The following is an 18,359-nucleotide window of genomic DNA, read 5'->3' on the forward strand; positions in this document are numbered from 1 at the left end:
AAGGCATAACTCGGTTAATTTAGGTACCCCGACCCTTTCCCTGTTGCTAGGGCTTCAGCGGAAAGGCACCTACACTTGCTCAGGGCGTAATCTTTTGTGGGTTTATGGGGTCTTTTACCACTGAAAGAGCCTTACATAGTAATCCTTAACCTCTATTTATTAACAGTCACCAAAACAGAATGCACACACTAAGCATACAATGCTCACCACTCCCAACAAGGCAGGTGAACTGTTCCTGCTGGCCAGTCAGGATCAGGTCATCTGAGGACTCCAGCTTCTGCATGGTGTGATTGGCAGGGTATTGAGGTCTTGCAGCTCTGATCTTGGGGCTGTGTCCTGGAGTTCGTTCCAAAGAACTTTCTTTTGGATCCCAGTTTATATAGTGAAACTTGAGTCCTGCTTAGCTGTACCTTCACCAGTCATTTTTACTGAAGTATTACAAAATAATTCTTTGATCAATCCTAACATATTGCGAAATAATTCTTTAACCAATCATACTCCACCACCTTAGTTGACTTAAATCTTACAAAATTAGTTATGCAACAATCAAACAGAAACAATCAAAGAACGAGACAGAGACCATACAGATAAACAATAGAGAAGTAGGGACAATACATAAAGACAATACAATAGAAGTATTAATTTCACAATCACAACTGTTGATAAGTGATTCCTTGCCAGAGAGACTGCTATCAAGCAAAGTTTTCTTAAAACATCTTAAAGAGATTCCTTGCTTATCTGGTGATGGTGGGTACTATTAGGAGGGGCACCTTCTTAACTGCCTGATATTATATTGTTTTGATATAATTTAGAAGGAATGTAAGGATGTGACTTTCTGCTTCTTGGCTTATGGCTGCTGCTCGGAAGTGATTCCTGCTCTGACTCTGAAAATCTTTGAATTTGCAGGTGGATTGGAGCAAATTCATTGTGGTGAATGGAGCAACAGCCCATCCACATTATGAGCCTGATGGGACAGCATACAACATGGGCAACTCTTATGGGAAACATGGTGAGGCTAGGCAGGGTAACTGCTCTGGGAAGCAGGGTGGGGTGAGGTAGGGCCAGTCCTGCGGGTGGCTAGGCAGACTACATGCTGCTTCTGTAAGGAGGGGTTTTTGGTGGAGTCTAACAAAGTGAGGAAGCTCCCATTTCTCTGTGGGACACAATGACAGCAAAGCAGAATCAGTCTTAAATTGTGGCTGCCGTCAATCTCACCATGACATTTGTTCTCTTAATGTTTGGCCTCTTCAGGTAATGTGATTTGGGTGACTGCCTCATCCCAGTGAGCACAGACCTTTCTGTGAGCGGTGAGGAAGACGCTCAGGGCACTGCCCTGGGTAGGGATGAGATGTGTCATGCACACATGTGGATCAGTTTGGTAGAGAGAGGATGCTTTTTAAGGAAGTTACATAAAGTGTCAGGGCTGAATCTAAGGCCTTTTGAAATCAGTGAGAGTTTTTCCATTGACTTAAATGGGCTTTGGGTTGGGGCCTTCAAGCATTCCTTATGGGAAGAGAAAAATTATTATGAGGGCAGTAGCCTGCAGTAGAGTGAGTGCATTGACCCTTCCTGGACACTATAGTGAAATCCCCACTCCTTGCTAGGTTTCAGAGTAGCAGCCATGTTAGTCTGTATCCGCAAAAAGAAAAGGAGTACTTGTGGCACCTTAGAGACTAACCAATTTATTTGAGAATAAGCTTTTGTGAGCTACAGCTCACTTCATCGGATGCATTCATCCGATGAAGTGAGCTGTAGCTCACGAAAGCTTATGCTCAAATAAATTGGTTAGTCTCTAAGGTGCCAAAAGTACTCCACTCCTTGCTAGTTATTCTCAGTTGTGCCAAATTATGCACATTCAAGCATCACCCCCAAATCTGCAGCGCAGTAGCTACTCTCTCTGCAGTTCCCAGTTATGAAACAGTGTGAAACTGATGTAGGACAGCTGTCAGAAACAAACCTGAATAAAGGTGTTTATTGAAAGGACTAAACACTGGCACAGTTGGATTAATTTTTTTTTAAATACAGTCATGTCCATTTAGCCTGTAGTACTCATTGCCAGAAGATGTCTATGAGGCCAAAAGCTTAGCAGGCTTCAGAACAGGACATTTCTATGGATAACAAGAAGATTTAGAATAGCAAGGATTAAAATAACCAAGAGCTCTGGATGAGAGATAAACCCCAATATTTCGGGGCATGAGCCAACCTCTGATTACTGGGGGACAGGAAGAAACCTCCCTGGTGGCAATTTGTCCCAAAACTGCAGGGCTTCTTGAATCTTCCTTTGAAGCAGCCAGTACTGGCCACTGGAATAGTGGACTAGACAGACCACTTGTGAGATCCAATTTGTCAATTCCTACAGATGGGGGAGTGTGGTGGTAGAAAACCTATTAGTCCATATTCCCTTGCACTTGAGGTGCCAGGATTGATCCCCATCCTTTGTCCTCTGCAGCCAGGGGTTAGGGTGGGATCAGTTTCTGTAGCAGATTTTCCAATACTAGGAAGATATTGTGCAAAACCATGACCCTATTCGAGTGGCTCTTCAAAACCAACTTTAATTTCTTTTTGCATAAAGACATTCCTCCCCAGTATGCCTCAGCCCAGAGAAAGCAGCTAATACCCCGTGTTGTTATATCTGACACTGTTGGCTTGCACCAATTCACCGAACAATTCCCTGGCTTTGCTGTTCTTTCATTCTTGCTGTGCTAATTCCTTTGTGCTTCAGCAGCATGTAGCTTCGTATTCCCCCACAGGATCATGCACAGCACATGCCTCGCGATGGCTGAGTTACCAAGCCATCAATCCCACTTGGGCGGGGATCAGATTCCGTAGACAAACATCATTAAATTTCACCTGGACTCAGAATTCTAGTTTCTCCCTTTGACCCAGGAGCTGTGAGGTTGGTTTGAGTCCTCATTCCATTGTTGTGGGTGCTCAGATGTTGTGATAATGAGCTTAGTACAAATGCTTAGGTTTGATTCCAGTTCCTCTGACTGAGGCCCTGTTGTAGGAAACTGGCTTTTTGTTATCTGCTCAGCTTAGCTGGTGCTGTGGCTCCAACTCTCTTAATGAGGCAGAGAAAACAGCAGAGCCTGACAATAGCTATGTGGAAATGGCCACTAGTGAGACTTGGAACAAATCAGAAGAAATTGCTGCTGTAATGGATGAAGGAATCCAATGGGACCCCCTGTTCTGGGGCTGGAAGCTGTGCCTAGATTTCAGCATGGGGGCAGGTGCAAGGGGCGCCCATTAGTGGGGAGGGGACGTGAGAGTTTCGTATAGGAGGTGTGCAAGCTCTCAGGTGGAGTTCTTAACTACAGCACAGAATTAGTGTGAAATGTAAGTTCTGCAGAGGAGATGTGCCCCTGGGGCAGGGAGTCAGTATTTTGTTTACAAACAGAAGCAGGGTGACTAAGATAAGAGATAAGAAAGGGCTGGTGATTAAATTAAGGATCTGGAAGTCTAGCCTGTAAAACAGATGAATGCATCCGATGAAGTGAGCTGTAGCTCACGAAAGCTTATGCTCAAATAAATTGGTTAGTCTCTAAGGTGCCACAAGTCCTCCTTTTCTTTTTGCGAATACAGACTAACACGGCTGCTACTCTGAAACCTGTAAAACAGGAATCCCTGGGCGTGGGCGAAGCTGTTTTAGAGGGAACGCAGGGGACTCAGAAAAAATACAGCCAAGTCCTCTGAGCCAAGGTTACGTTAAGAAAAGGGTGAGATTTGGGGGCATAAGTGAAAAGGGATCAAAATCAGGGGAAGGGATAGCAGTAGTATAGAGCAAAAAGAACAGGAGGACTTGTGGCACCTTAGAGACTAACCAATTTATTTGAGCATAAGCTTTCGTGAGCTATAGCTCACTTTATAGAGAACTTCCTACTTTACCCTGTGGCCCACAGTATCTGAGTGCCTCACAAGGTCTAACCTATTTATCCTCACAGCCCCTCGGTGAGGTAGAGCAGGGCTATTATCCCCATTGTACAGATCAGGGACTGAGGTACAGAGAAACTAAAGGCCAGATTTTCAAAGGCATTAAGGCACCTAGTGGGATTTTCATAAGCGCCTAGAAGGTTAGGTCCTTTGTAAACCTAGCTGCATCTTTGGGTGCCTAAAAACCTTTGAAATTCTGTCCCTAAGGCACTGGCCTGAGGTCATACAGAAAGTCCATGGGGGGAGTAGAAGTTTTACTGGATTAAGGACTAGAAGATTTGACTCTCCAACTTTCTTTCTAGAGGAAGAGCTGCCCAGAGCTCCTGTGCCTGATTATTTTCCATTCCTGCCTGTAGTGGCCCTGAGATACCTCAGAAGCGTTAGGTTTTTTCTCAACTTTAAAATACAAAATTTTCTTGGTGTTTGGTTTTAAATATTCTCCTGTGAGAACTGCAACTCAGTCACTGTAGTGCTGTGCTTAAGAGCCTTCTGGAAAGTAACTAGCCTTTAAACAGAAGTAAAAGCAGTGTTGCCAACTCTAATGATTTTGTCAAGAATCTCATGCTAATTGTTTTCCTTAAAGCCTCAGCTCCTGGAGTCAAGTGGATATGTGATGGTTTCAGCCTTTATTCTTAAAGAAAAATGAAGTTTCTAGCCCTCATGGCTGTGGAAGGATTCAGAATGTGACCCAGTGCACCCTAAAGGCTCAAAAAGCAGAAGGCAAATAAAAAAAAAACACCATTTTAACACCAAATTTATAAAAACACTATTATTTTTACATAATCTCATGATTGTAAAGCCAATCTTATTTCTGGTGAGCCTGATTCATGATTTTGAACATTTGGGATTGGCAGTACTGTGAAAGTAACTGGAAAATGTCAGTTTCACTCCTGTTTAAGGTTAGTTTCTAGTCCATTATTTGTAGTGAGGCAGGTGCAGTATAAACTCATGGGGCCTTGCCCTAGCAGGATGTTTCCAAAGTTAAATGATCTATTCCAAGCTTGATGAACTGCAAAAAAGTGGTAGAAAGTCATCTAGATTTTTCTACAATTGTTGTATTTAAGAGTTAGTAACAAAGAATATACATTACAATTTTAAACCTACCCTGGGTGTCCCTTAAGTGATTTGACACAAGATGTGAGAACATGTTAGTATTAGAGGCGAGTGGGTCTAATTTATTTAATCCTCTTTTTTATATAGGAATTAGATACAGTGCTCCTATTAGCTAATTTCTAAATTATTATCGGCAACAAAACCCTAGAATTTTCAGGTGCCTAAGTAGCCCCTGGAATCCCAGTTAAAGTTGCCTCCCCCTACCCAAATCTGAAATGGCGCCCCTGGCAGGTGGATAGAGAAGTGGGGGTGGGTTTGGGTTCTGCTGTGAACTGAATCTGAATTTCAGCATGTGTCAGGGTATGGTCAGGCATTAACACTGCAGCTCCTGTTCATAAAATGTATTTGTCAACATGGTATTCTCCTGGGACAATCAAAGAATTGCCATTCTGTGTTGATCTCAAACTGGAGTGCTCTGGCCAGCCTGTATACTGTGACAGAAGGAATGGGTTTGGGAGAACTTGAACACATGGCTAGAGAGGAGCTTTCATTGCCTTGTGCCCAATAAATAAAAGAAATAGGAAGACTGTTTGAAAGGAGAAGGCATGAGTGTGTGCTCCACAGGAAGTGGGGATTTGTAGTACTGGATGAATCTAGCCAAAGCTTTAAGAGCTCATTAGCTGGGATTTATTGTCAGCACCTGATGGGATTCAGGGGTGGGTGATTGAAATATTTAAAGCTGGCTGGGGGATTTATTCCAGTGGGAATTGTGTGGTTAAATCCCCCAGTTTGCTTTGAAAATCTCATCTGGCATGTCTTGTATCTGAAGACTGACCCATTGGGACTCTGAACACGGAGAGGGCTAATGCACAGACCTGTTTGGTGCCTGCCCTGAAGTGCTGACTGGGTCAATCCTGGGTCTCTGGGCTGATGGACACTGTTTCTCCTTTCCAGGTTCCAGCTATAACATTATTCGGATTCCTCCGCAGAAGTCAAACCACAATGACACGTTACAGGGAGCAAAAGTTCTGTGCTCCATCGCTCCAGCGGAGAAGATGAAACCCTCCTACTATCACAGCTTTGGTGAGGTGCCTCCCATCCTCTAATAGGCCCTCTGCATGCAGATCCAGCACACAGTCTACAAGCTACAACTTGCCATACTGGCTTCTAGTAGCAGAGGCAGGTTGTTCACTCACCCATGCTCCCAGCAGTTCTCGTGACCTCATTTGCCTTTTGGAGTAAAATGTTTTGATTTTCTGCTTCTGTCCATTCAGGAATGAGTGAGAACTACGTGATCTTCATTGAGCAGCCCATCAAGATTAATCTGTTTCAGGTCATCACATCCAAGCTCCTGGGGAAGCCCATTGCTGATGGGATAAACTGGGAGCCGCAGTACAAAACCCGCTTCCACGTGGTGAATAAGCACACGGGAGAGGTAAATCTTCTGCCATTCAAGCTGGTACGCAGGCCTAGATTTCTCCTGATCAGTCAATCTTAGAGCCCACAGGAAATGCCCCTGGCTTTTGGCAGCAGCAACCTGGGCTGTATTGGTCAGTCCAGGAACTACCGCAGTATTGGCTTGAAAACCAGGGAATGGTTAGGCCTCCTGGATGAGGAGTTATTCGGTGCTGGAGCAGAGGTAAATGCAAGAAATCCCTGTGCTGCCCCTTAAAAGAATGTAGATCAACAGGCAGTTAGGGGCTCCTGGGAAGCAGTCCTGGAGTTGCAGGTACAAGGGCTGAGATGTACCTGCCAAGTCACGTGGGGATCCAGGTGTAGGGTGAGGAGTGTGACAGTTCCCCAGGAGGTGCCATGTGGGTGTTGCGGCCACTGTCCCTACTTCTCTGGGGCGTGAGAAGGGATCCCTTCCACTGCCACTCCAGGTGGGGGGTGGTGAATGGTGGGAGGGGCCCTTGTCATGGTGTGCTTTGGGCTCCAGATTTCCTGAATCTGGTTCTGCCCATAACTGGCTGTGAAGCTGTTATTCTGCTGGGGTCTAAGAAAAACTGGTGCGAAAAGTGTGACTGGAGAAATGGAAAGGGAAAATGGGACTCTGTAGTACTGGATGAATTTGTAGTACTGGATGAATCTAGCCAAAGAGATTGCTGGAGGCAGGAAACAAAGCTGTTTTTTGTCTCACTGCAGCTGCTTCCAGGGCAGTTTTACAGCAAGCCATTTGCTACTTTCCATCAAATCAATGCCTTTGAAGATCAGGGCTGTGTGGTCCTTGACCTCTGCTGCCAGGATGGTGAAGGGAACCTGCATATTTACCAGCTTCAAAACCTGCGCAAAGCTGGGGAGGGTCTGGATCAGGTAAAGCCCCTGTCTCTGTGTCTGTTGTATGGGACCTGCTGATCCCAGGCTGGCTGAGCTGAAGGCTGGGAAATGCAGAGGGAGCTTTACGGTCCCTGGAGTTAGTTGGTCTCATTGATTTGTGGGTAATTCTTATCGTGGGCAAAATGAGAATGTTTCATTGTTTTAGAAGCTGTAAACTTGTATCTAAGTAACAATGACATTAAGCCAAGGAAGGGCCAGGGGAATGGCCAGGAGGAAGGAATAAAAAGTGCTGGGTAGGAGGGAGAGGCAGAGTGGATGGGACAGTCGACTGGGAGTCAGGAGATCAAGCTTCTATTCCTGGCTCTGCCACTGACCTGCTGAGTGAACTTGGCACTACCCCTCTCTGTGCCGGTTTCCCCACCCATTCTTTGTGTGTCTTATCTATTTAGACTGTGAGCTCTCCCGGGCAGGACTATTTCTCACTATGTCTGTATGGTGCCTGGTACAATGGGGCCCCAACCTCAGTGTGGGGCCTCTAGGTGCTATGCTAATACAAATAATCAGAGAGCAGGAAGCCTTGGAATTGGGGGGAAAGTCGAGATGTCCCACCCCGGGGACTGAGCTCACCAGCCTGTTCAGCTCTCTCTCTCTCCCTGTAACTTCCTCTCTTTCTAACAGATCTATAACTCGTCAGCCAGAGCTTTCCCCCGCCGCTTTGTTCTACCCCTGAATGTGGATTCAAGCATGCCCACGGGGCAGAACCTCAGCCCTTTGCCCTACACATCAGCGAGTGCTGTGAAAGAAGCGGATGGGACGGTACGTCTTACAGGCATAAATAACTACATTGAAGGTTGTGTGCACCCGTATTGTATTGTCCTGTGATCTTTTTAGATCTTGCCACCTAAGCAGAATCAGGCTTGTCTGTGTTTGGATGGAAGTCAGTACAAAGCCCTGGCACTGTGTTGCTGGAGATGCTATCTTTTAGATGAGATGTAGAACCAAGATCCTGACCACACATGGTCACTAAAGCCCCTGTGGCACTTTTGGAATGAGTTGGGGTGTTAGCCCTGGTGTAACTTGACCAAATTCTGTCTTTTGATCCCAAAATTCACCCTGCATTTTCAGTTGGATACAAGATTGCTCTTAGCCTCCTTCTCTAAACTGTTGTGTAGTGCTGCAGTGGGTGGTTAATCAGTTCCCGTGTTCCACCCAGAAGCAGAAGGGCTGACTCAGGTCTGTGTAGAGCTGTATGGACACGTTAACACTGTTGGGAGGCCCGGGTTTGCAGTGCAATGTGGATGCTCAAGCACAGACTCAGACACACCAAGTCTGCAAGCCCAGGTCCCACAGACCTGGGCTTACTATGCAGTGTAGACATAGCCCCAGAGGTGGAGTCATCTCAGTGGTGGAGGAGTAATCCCTGGATCAGCTTGTCAAGTGCTTTAGGATCCTGCAAGCTGAAAGGTGCTGTACAATACATTGGAGTGCTGATGCTGGTATGGAGGCTTTCCCCCATAGCTCAGCCTTATGGACCCTTTTGAAATGCCAGAATGCTGTAAGTCTTTTCCTTGGGTGGAGTGGATAAGGGAGCCAGCATGGTTCTGAGATGGGCTGGCTAGAGGTGTCCAGGGAACAAAGCCAAACATTTCATCTTCCCTGTAATAGCTGTGTAGCATGTGTATGAGACCAGTTCAGCATTGAAGCACTTGTCCCAGGTCAGGGCTCAGTAACACTCCTGTGCTCTGTTGCTTGCCCTAGGTCTGGTGCATGCATGAAAATCTCCACTCCGAGGACCTGGAGGAGGTAGGGGGCCTGGAGTTCCCCCAGATTAACTACTCACGGTGCAACGGCAGGAAGTACCGCTTCTTCTATGGCTGCGGCTTTCGGCACCTGGTGGGGGATTCGCTGATCAAGATGGATACAGAAACCAAGAAAATGAAGGTGAGACACAGTCTTTAAGACCCTGGAGTTGTCCCCATTCAATGACTCGGCCTGTGAACTGGCTGTTGTGAGTTTTCTGACCTCCTGCAGCCCAGGCAGCACTGTCACTCATCAGCACTGGGATCTATTTAACAGAGGGGCTGGGGTTGGGCCCGCACTTCCATTCTCTGCCCTGCACTGCATGAATGTGACACTCTAACACAAGAAGCAGACATCTCTGGGTCTCTGGACAGACCAGGGCAGGGGAAAGGGGGATTGGGTATGGAGACAGGATCAAGAAGATCTTAAAGGGTGTGCCGCCACATTATCACAATGAACACAGCACCAGAAATGTGTGTACCAAAAGATTATTGTTGGGTTCAGTGTGCAGACGCTGAGTGGTGCTGGTGGCCTGTGAAATACAGGAGGTCAGACTAGCTGATCTGGTGGGCCTGTCTGGTCTTAAGCTCTATGACTCTAAAAATACAGTGAAATTCACAATGTGGAGGTGATGCTTCCAGGGCACTTGGAATTCAGGCTTTTGGGATCTGGGGCAATGAACATAAAGCTAGGGTGTTCTGCCCTACCAGTGTGCAGTATGTGACTAGGCAGAGTTTATACTATACCTCACTGGGACAGATCTTAATCTCTAGGCCTGTGATGTGGGACCTTGAGTGGCATAATGGGTCTGTGGCAGCCACAAGTGTTTTCCTGCTTTGGTGGGTTTAAACCCCAGACCAGTATTTCCTTGTCAACACTAATAGGCTGAGGGGCCAAAGGGAGGTGGGGTTTGTCTGAAATAAGTCCTCAGTTGGGTTTAATTCAATGCAAGTTTGTGTGTGGATTCTTATTTTAGAAGAAAGTCATCCTGTTTTGATTTAGCTTTAATTGGAATGAATTACCTTAGGCAAAATCACAACAGGGGCATGTTTATGGTGAAATAAGAATGTCCTCCCACAGAGGCATCGAAATGATGAAAGATATGAATTAAACGCAAAGTAGTTATTCTGGTGTCTCCCTTTTTATGTAAGATTTCCCCAAGCTTTAAAAACACGAGCAAGTTCTTTATTGAACACTACAGGAATGGTCAAGACTTCTCCCTGAAAATTTGCTCTCTTTCTAGATTGTCATAATCTGGCTGGGAAAAGCCTCTGGAAACTCTAAATATCACAGGTTTTTGAAAAGGCTCTCTTTGTGCAGGAAGAAACCCTTGTTGGGCTCAGTCCATCCTGGCTTTGCAACAATGGTTCATTAACTGATTATTTGTATTACTGTAGTGTCCAGAGGCCCCACTGAGACCGGGATCCCGTTGTGCTAGGCACTGTACACACATGCGCATTCTCTCTCTCTCTCTCTCTCTCTGAGAGAGAGTCCCAGCCCTGATGAATAGACAAGACCGAAGAAGGGAGGGGGATGAACAAGAAGTGAAGAAACTTGTTCAAGGTCATAGAGCAAATCTGTGGCAGAGCTGGCAAGAGATCAGTGCCCTACCCACCAGAGCACTAACAAATAATATTTAAGCTGTAATGACTTCATGATTTTTAGTACACTCAAGTACATCTCTTACTTTCTTTACTGTTTTTAACAGCTTTCAGAAAAGGAAAGGTGATCTCTCCTACTAATTGGTGCTTTTTTATTTAGCAAACATTTTCTCCCCTTTATGTTATTGCTGAAATCAAAACAGACGAGTTAGTTTCAGTTACCCTCCCTGTACTACAGGGATTGGCAATGTCTTAATGGTTGTAGCAAATTTTACAGGACCTAGAAAAACCTGGTGCAGGCTTGGGCTAGCTGCTGCATTTATAAAGAATTCCTATTTTAAAAGCAAACATCAGATTAGAAACTAGAATCCAGAAGATCCTCCTGCAGATCATAACAGTTTCTGTGTTAGGAATGGCCAGGTGGTCTATGTTAGAAGCAGCCGGGTGGTCCATTGGACTGGGATAGAGGAGACCTGTGTTCTGTTGCTGGCTTTACCATTGACCTGGTGTGTGACCTTGGGCAAGTCAGTTCATGACTCAATATCCACCCTGTGCCTTGCTTGTCTATTTAGCCTGTCTTTGATGCAGGGCCTGTTTCTCACTGTGTTTGTACAATGCCTCATATAATAGGGCATCAATCTCAGCTGGGAACTTGAGATGCTGCTGGAACAGAAATAATGAATAATAATGTTGATCATGCTTTTGAAAACTCTCTCTTTAGTGTTCAGTAAATGACCCTTTCCTATTTAGGATAAGTAGTGACACTGTGCATATGAAAGATTGGAGGGGATGTCTCAGTTGTGGTCCTCTCTTTAATGCTACTCTTCTCTTTATCTACCAGTGGGAAAATGTCTGTCTCAGTCCTGCTCTTGATTTATCTAGCTCCAGTAGGTGTGGTGAGAATGGGAAATACTTGACTTCTTGTTCACCTTGGATGATGGCCAGATGGGGACACTCAGGGCTGCTTTATTGATGTGCTGTCACTGAAAAACAGAGCGAAATCCATCTGTGAATGAAGTATCTCACTATGCCCAGAGCTGGTCTATGCCCCCTTTGTTCCCTTCTGCATTCCCTCCACTAGTTTGCTGTCCCCACTTGTTGCATCTTGTCTTAATTTAGACCAATCCTGCAGGGAGCAATGTGTAGGCAGCTCCAGTAAGTCAGTGGGGTTCATTATTATTATTTTTTTTTTAATCGCTTGTATGTTTAGTTGCCAAGAACTCTTGATAATAGGCACAAGTGTACCAATAAGCATGTGACCTTTAAAATGAATGACTGCCACAAAACAAACACTTGAATATAGCAACAGCATGTGTTACTAGATTTACAGATGACTTTTAGACTCTTCAGCATTGAAGGGATTTTCTAAACCTTGATGATCAGCTAGTCATGGGCTGGAAATAAATGGGTTCATCTTAGACACAGAGATCTGCCTGAGTGGAGCTCTACTGACTTCAGTAGGTCCAGCTGTGTGGAGCTAGTTGCAGGATCAGGGCCTTAGATTGTAAATTCTTCAGGGCACAAGGTGTCTCTGCCTTTCTGGACAATACAAATGGGCCTTGATCCTGACTCAGGTCTCTGGATATCAGCAGTATCTAAATCATAATAAAGTGCATCTCTTCTGTCTCTCTTTTTTTTTTTTCTTGGCCTGATAGATTTGGCAAGAGGATGGATTCTACCCTTCGGAGCCCGTGTTTGTGCCAGTTCCTAAAGCCACTGCAGAAGACAGTGGGGTCATTCTGTCTGTAGTGGTCACACCCTTGCAGGTAACTCATTCTCACGTCTCACAAGTAGCAAGAAATTGTTGTATGGTTTTTAAATCATAGAATTGGATTTGGTGCCCTCGAGAGGGCAATCCCAACACTTTATTCCCCATGCTCATCTGTTTTCCAGTCCCTGTACTGCTGAGTTTATTTGCAGTCACTACATCCTCTGCAATTGTCAATCTCAGCAGAGCATCAGATTCCAAATAGCAGCCTAGTTTCCAGAGTCAAAGCTGCTTTAAGGATATGTCTGAGTAGCACTGGGTCTGGCTCACCGTCTTGGGTACTGGTTTGAGCAGTCTTGCTGTGCAGACAGACTCTTCCTTGTGGAGTAGGAGATGCGTTGGGGATGGGAAGGCAGAGTGGAACCCAGCACTGCCATTTCTCTTGCTGTCTTTCATTCTGTAGAACCAAAACACTTTCCTGCTGGTCCTGGATGCAGAGACCTTCAGAGAACTGGGCCGCGCAGAAGTCCCAGTGCAAATGCCTTATGGATTCCATGGTACCTTTGTCCCACGTTAATGTAGAAGCCTGCTACCTCATATTAGAAGCTCCTGGCCTCTTGGAGCTCAGGGCTAGGTGAAGCCCAGTGTGAATCTCTGCTTTTCCTTTCCTTTCGCTTTTGCATTGTGCCTTTGCTGAAGGAGCTGCCTCTGTTGCCCCCAAACCTGTTTTGTGTGCTGCTGCAGTATTATTAATGCATAGTGAATGGGTCTGAAGCTAATACTGCGCAAGGTGATAGCCCCTTCTCTAGAAGAGCCCAGTGCCTTGGCTCCTTCCACTGTCCTGCTCTGCCGGTCTGCTGTAACCCCCATGCTGCCAAGAGCTGGGCAGGCCAGGGAGGCAGCAGGTGCCAAGAGAGCACGCTTCTTCCCAGCAGCAATGCGCTCTGAGTTGGAGAGGCTAGTCAGCAGCTCTGCTCGGAGGGGTGGCTTTGGCTTTAGTGCACAAAGCTAAAGGCGAGAAGGGATCAAGGGAAGGAGGGGAAATTGCCTCCTCTGAGTCCCAAGCATGCCACTGCTTCTTCAGGAAACTGTCTCAACTCAGCCAGGAAGAGCAGAGAGGGAGCTGCCCTACTTGGCAGCTGGAAAATATCCGTTCTAGTCTGTCTATGCGCTGTGCGCTAACAGCCTGTGCAAACATCACGACTCAAAGAAAAAGGATCGGTGTCATCCCATGCTTCCATTGAAACCCTCCATATCTCAAACCATGCCCCTGCCACGCCTCTGAGTGAAACCAGCGTGGGTCAAACACCCCTCTGCTGTGTCCCTGCCATGCCCCCTAGTGAAACCAGCGTGGGGCAAACACATCCCTGACATGTGCCCACAGCAAAACTAGTGTGTGAAACATGCCCCTTCCCATCATGTCTCCCAGTGAGACCAACATGGATCAAACATGCCCCTGACACATCCCTGCTACATCCCCCAGTGCAATCAACATGAGTCAAATATGCCCCCACGCCACATCCTGTTGTGAAATCAGCGCGGGTCAACACATCTGTCATGCCCCCATTATGCCCCCCACAATCCACAGTGAAACCAGCAGGTGTCAAACACAGCTATTTTTATTTTTCTGTTTAGGCACACTTAGAGGGCATTGCCTTAATTAACCTTCCTCCAGTCGAATATAACTCTCATTCATTCATCTTTCAGGTAGATGGGCAAGTCCCTTATGCTCAGATGCTTTAGTTGTGGTGGGATGGGTGAAGAGGGAACAGGTTAGTTGTTTGTTTGTGGAGGCCACATACAGCAACTTATCTGTCTGGCTCTACTAATAAAAGACTGCTCACAGTGATTGGTACATGGGGAATAGGCTCAATTTCTTGCTCAGGGACTTCTCGAATCATACATTTTAAAGGCCAGAAGTGACCATTATGATCATCTCTTCTGAGCTCCTCCATAACATAGAGAAACCCACCCAGACATTTCTGCAGTTGTTCATGCTGATGCAGGTGTGAGGGACAGAAAGCCAGTCCCCTGGGCATGTATTGTTTCAGAAATACTACACTACCCCCCTTTCCTGAGTGAAGAGCACAGCCTCCACCCCAGGACTTTGGCGGCTGGTGTTCACTACACACAAGCTAGCCTGCTCTGCTTTGTACCTAGCTCCAAAGCATCATGTAGGCTAAATAAAGAAACAGATTACCAAATTAGCACAGCAATTCAGATGCAACTCTCCCAAAATAACAAGCTCTATCCCGAGCCTGATCCTGCTACTCATCTCCCCCCATGCCCCAGAGAAAGCCAAGGAAGAGAAATGAGTTTTAAACTAGGGTTGTGGCAAAGCAGGGGGAGAGTATTCCACAGGCAAGGCCCCCTCTCACTGCACTCTAATCCAGCCCTTTCCAAATTAAACCAGGCCTTATCTTGGGCCCTCAGAGCCATCTCAACTACTGCAAATAGCACCCACAAATGAATGGGCCACACAGATGGAATAAGCGTAGGGGCCTCCAGGACAAGGGAAAGCAGCTGTGACTGGAGGAAGCTGACATAGCCCACGTCCTTGTGACAGAGGTCCTTAGAGCAGGGACAGGCCATGTCAATCCAGCCCCTTTGCCCAGGGCTAACAATGAATCCAACAGGTAACACTAAATGGTGAGGAGACGCAGACACTAGGGAGGGCAGAGAAATCCAAAGGCTCTAGGGGCGGGAAATGAAATAAGATACAACTTAGGCTAACATATGTGTGGACAAGTAACCCAACCCCCAGGTGCTTATTGGGAGGGAGAAATCTGAGAGCAAGGATACTGAAACAGTCCAAGATGTGTCTGTATGTGGGTGAGGGAAAGATGCTTGCAGCATGGGAAGAAGGCAGCAAAAGACAAGAGTCTGGTCTCTTTTGCAGATGTCTCCCCTGGCAGTAAGATTCTGAGTAGGGTTTGGTAGGAAAGAGCCCCTCTTTACAAGGCACTGCTATCGTCACACCTGAAATATATCTCTTTCAGTTCAGGCCATCTCATTACCAGAAAGGTAGCCGTAAAGTGGGAGAGAGCTAAGGGAACAGCAATGAAAATGGTTGAGGGGCCAGAGAAATTGACTATGAGGAAAGAGGTCAATCAATAGAGGAGGGCTAAGTACTAACTCCAGGGGGACATAATCTTCTACTGCTCCTAGAAGGGAGGGAGGGTGAGGAATTAGATCAGACCAGAGATACATGGGGGGATAAGTAGGAGCAATAGATGAAATAAAGCAAAGGAAAACTGAGTCCTGTAACTATTTTCCTTGGGAGCTTTTCCTGGTGCAAAGCCCTAGTGGCTGAGAAATGAGACTGGATAAAACACTAGCAAAGGGCAGCTAGTGGGACAGCTGGATGAGATATTAGGAATTTTCCCAGCTCTCATCTTCCTCTGTTCAAGTATCAGGTGCACACGTTACAGGCACATCGGCTGGTAGGTCATACAGAGGAAATTGGATCCAGACCCATAGTTGTAACAAAGTTTGGTTCAATATACAGTGAAAGTCAAGCTTTTCACAGGGATAAAACCTATCCCCTAGAGCAGAAGGCAGGTGATTGAAATGTATATAATACATAGGCTGAGAAAAGAGTGTCTGTACATCTGGGTATAGTGCTTAGATTATCCACAAATACAAAGTTTGTTTTTAAAGTCATATGATACATAGAGTACATAATCAGCACTAACCCACATTTAGGTGAATAGATTTAACAATACAGTTTAGATGTTAGAATCTGAATACTCGGGTACAGCACTCATAAAAAGTTATACAGAGGTTGGGTTGTGGAAAGCAAAATATAACAATGAATGGAGATTGTCCCTCAGTAATTGAGAATTAAGTAGGTTGTCCATTTTGAAAATTCAATCCATGAGGAAAGTATTTCAGTCACTTTCCTGACTGCACTTCTCATCGGCACTCCAGCTCATCCCTCTTGGTATTGCCAATGTCCGGTGATGTGTTCTATGTAGATATCCCTCGACCACCTGATGGCATCCGACACCATGAGTTGCCGCATCAGCTGAGTGTAGCATTGACCAATTCTGCATCCTCTCAGCACTCGCTTGTTACTGGGGTCCCATGCGCCCAAGGCTCTGACAATCAGTGCGTGTGTCTGAACCTGGTAGCCCTTAGCTCTCAAGGTTTCGGTCAGAGAGGCATATTTCTCTGCCTTTTGAGCAGCTAGTCTTGTTGGCTGCCTGGGTTGCAGGCCAGATCAACCTACATAATCTTGTTTACTAGCTCCTGCAAATCCTTAGACTGCTCCCTTCATGGAGACATTATGTCTCAGCTAGTTCTCCGGCACTACAGATGGTTGGACAGTAGGTGGTGCACTACACTGTGCCAGGCTCCGCTTCCTGACTGTTGCTAACTGTTAGCTATTGCCTCCAGCTAACAGTGTCTGAGCCCTGCTCTCCCCAGCAGCAGCACAAGTTCACGCTACCACTGACCTGCAGCGTCACCTGGCTGTGTACAGGGAAACCACAGAGATACTACTGTCTGCTGCCCATGCCGAATACCTGTTAGCCGACGGCCAAGGATGGTTGGTGAGGTGCCAGCTATGCCCGTTTATACCATCCGTGACTTTAACCGCTAGGACGCACTGTCCCTTCGTGGCGGGCAGCCCAGGCTAGGCTGACGGATGCCCCAAGGTCCTAACCACCCGTGACTTTAACTGCTAGAGCTCAGAGCTCCTTCGCAGCGGGCAGTCAATACTGACTGACAGGTGCCCCAATGGCAGCACTAAGAGCCTCTCCACACCTGTGACTTTAACTGCTAGAGCTCAGAGCTCCTTTGCAGCGGGCAGCCAGGATTGACTGACAGGTGCCCCAAGAGTTTGCCCCGTGGAGGCGGCACAACTCAACGCTAGGCTCTTAGTACTCTCACCTAATGGCCAGGCTTTAGAGCCAAAACGGCTGAGGTTCTTTAATTGTGTTGGCTGCTTTACAGTAAACCAGAGAAAACAAGTCAGGCTTATGCATAAATGGTTACCAAAATTTATTAAGCTAGATTCTAATCATGTGGTTACAAAATTGCTAGTGCCTACGTATTTAAATGTAGAGATGTTACACACACAAACAAGTTATAAAACTGAAGCCACAATCTCAAAGAAAGAAAACAAAGTATAGAGCTCTATTTCAAAATATGTGTACACTAAAGATAGGAGATCAGGTGTGGGTGCTTCTTACCCTCCTTGCGTCTCTCAATTCCAGCGGTGCCAAGCCAGGATCGGTCACTCAATTCCACGGAAAGACGAATAAGGGACAAGGCTTAGGGACCCTCTTAGCTGCAGAAGCCTTGGGAGGCTGTCACTTATCTGACCAGCAGATAGATAGTGAAAAGCACTCAAAAATCATGGTGCTGTAGGTCCCCTACTTATACCTCTGTACTCCTTTATTCTCTTTCTCCTTTCTTATGCCAAATTGAGGCTGGTCTGTCTGGGTGACGCCAGCTTTCGCAAGAGTAGTTTACACTTGCAAGGGAGAGAAACAATAAGTGTCGACTACTGGACATTTCTTTTATCAGGGTAAATATTTTCCCACCTAGGATGTTGGTGTGTGTGCATCACGCTATTTAGTAGGGGCTAAGAGCCATGTCTGTCACAGGGCCTCTGCCTGCTGTGAGCTTAATCGTTGTATCTGTTCCCAGAGGCACATTGTAGCAGCACACCTGTGCTTTTCGCAGCTTCAAAGGCTGTGCTGGAATATATGTTAAGTGCCCTGTTCCGGCTTCCTCCTGTGTTTCCAGCAATGCTGGTCTGGGGTGGGGGGGGGGGCTGTCTGTCTGGCTACAATACCCTCTTCTACGCTGCAGCCATTCACTGGCTCATTCACTTGTCCAAGATTCTGACCTCAGACCCTGTGAGGCTGCCATGAATTTACTAATATAGTGCCCGCAGTATGTGCTGCATTTTCCAAACCCAGAGGAAGACACTATCCCTGTGCTGAGGAGTGCTCAGTCTGAAAGACAAGAAACACACAGGC

At 46.3% G+C, this 18,359-nt stretch overlaps 1 protein-coding gene across 2 annotated transcripts in view; it reads left to right on the forward strand.

The window, feature by feature from the left end:
* BCO2 (beta-carotene oxygenase 2) overlaps positions 1 to 14,224 on the forward strand; it is a 79,484-nt gene extending 65,260 nt beyond the window's left edge. For both annotated transcript variants that reach the window (XM_084611991.1, XM_084611992.1), the window contains 8 exons: positions 907 to 1,009; positions 5,938 to 6,066; positions 6,258 to 6,418; positions 7,129 to 7,296; positions 7,939 to 8,076; positions 9,019 to 9,201; positions 12,317 to 12,427; positions 12,833 to 14,224. In XM_084611991.1, coding sequence (XP_084468117.1) covers positions 907 to 1,009; positions 5,938 to 6,066; positions 6,258 to 6,418; positions 7,129 to 7,296; positions 7,939 to 8,076; positions 9,019 to 9,201; positions 12,317 to 12,427; positions 12,833 to 12,946 — 1,107 coding nt within the window. In that variant the 3' untranslated portion in view covers positions 12,947 to 14,224. The remainder of the gene's footprint in view (positions 1 to 906; positions 1,010 to 5,937; positions 6,067 to 6,257; positions 6,419 to 7,128; positions 7,297 to 7,938; positions 8,077 to 9,018; positions 9,202 to 12,316; positions 12,428 to 12,832) is intronic.
* Positions 14,225 to 18,359: the final 4,135 nt, after the last annotated feature.

The sequence above is a fragment of the Lepidochelys olivacea genome (assembly GCF_965140295.1).
Source record: "Lepidochelys olivacea isolate rLepOli2 genome assembly, chromosome: 22".
Taxonomy (NCBI): Eukaryota; Metazoa; Chordata; order Testudines; family Cheloniidae; genus Lepidochelys; species Lepidochelys olivacea.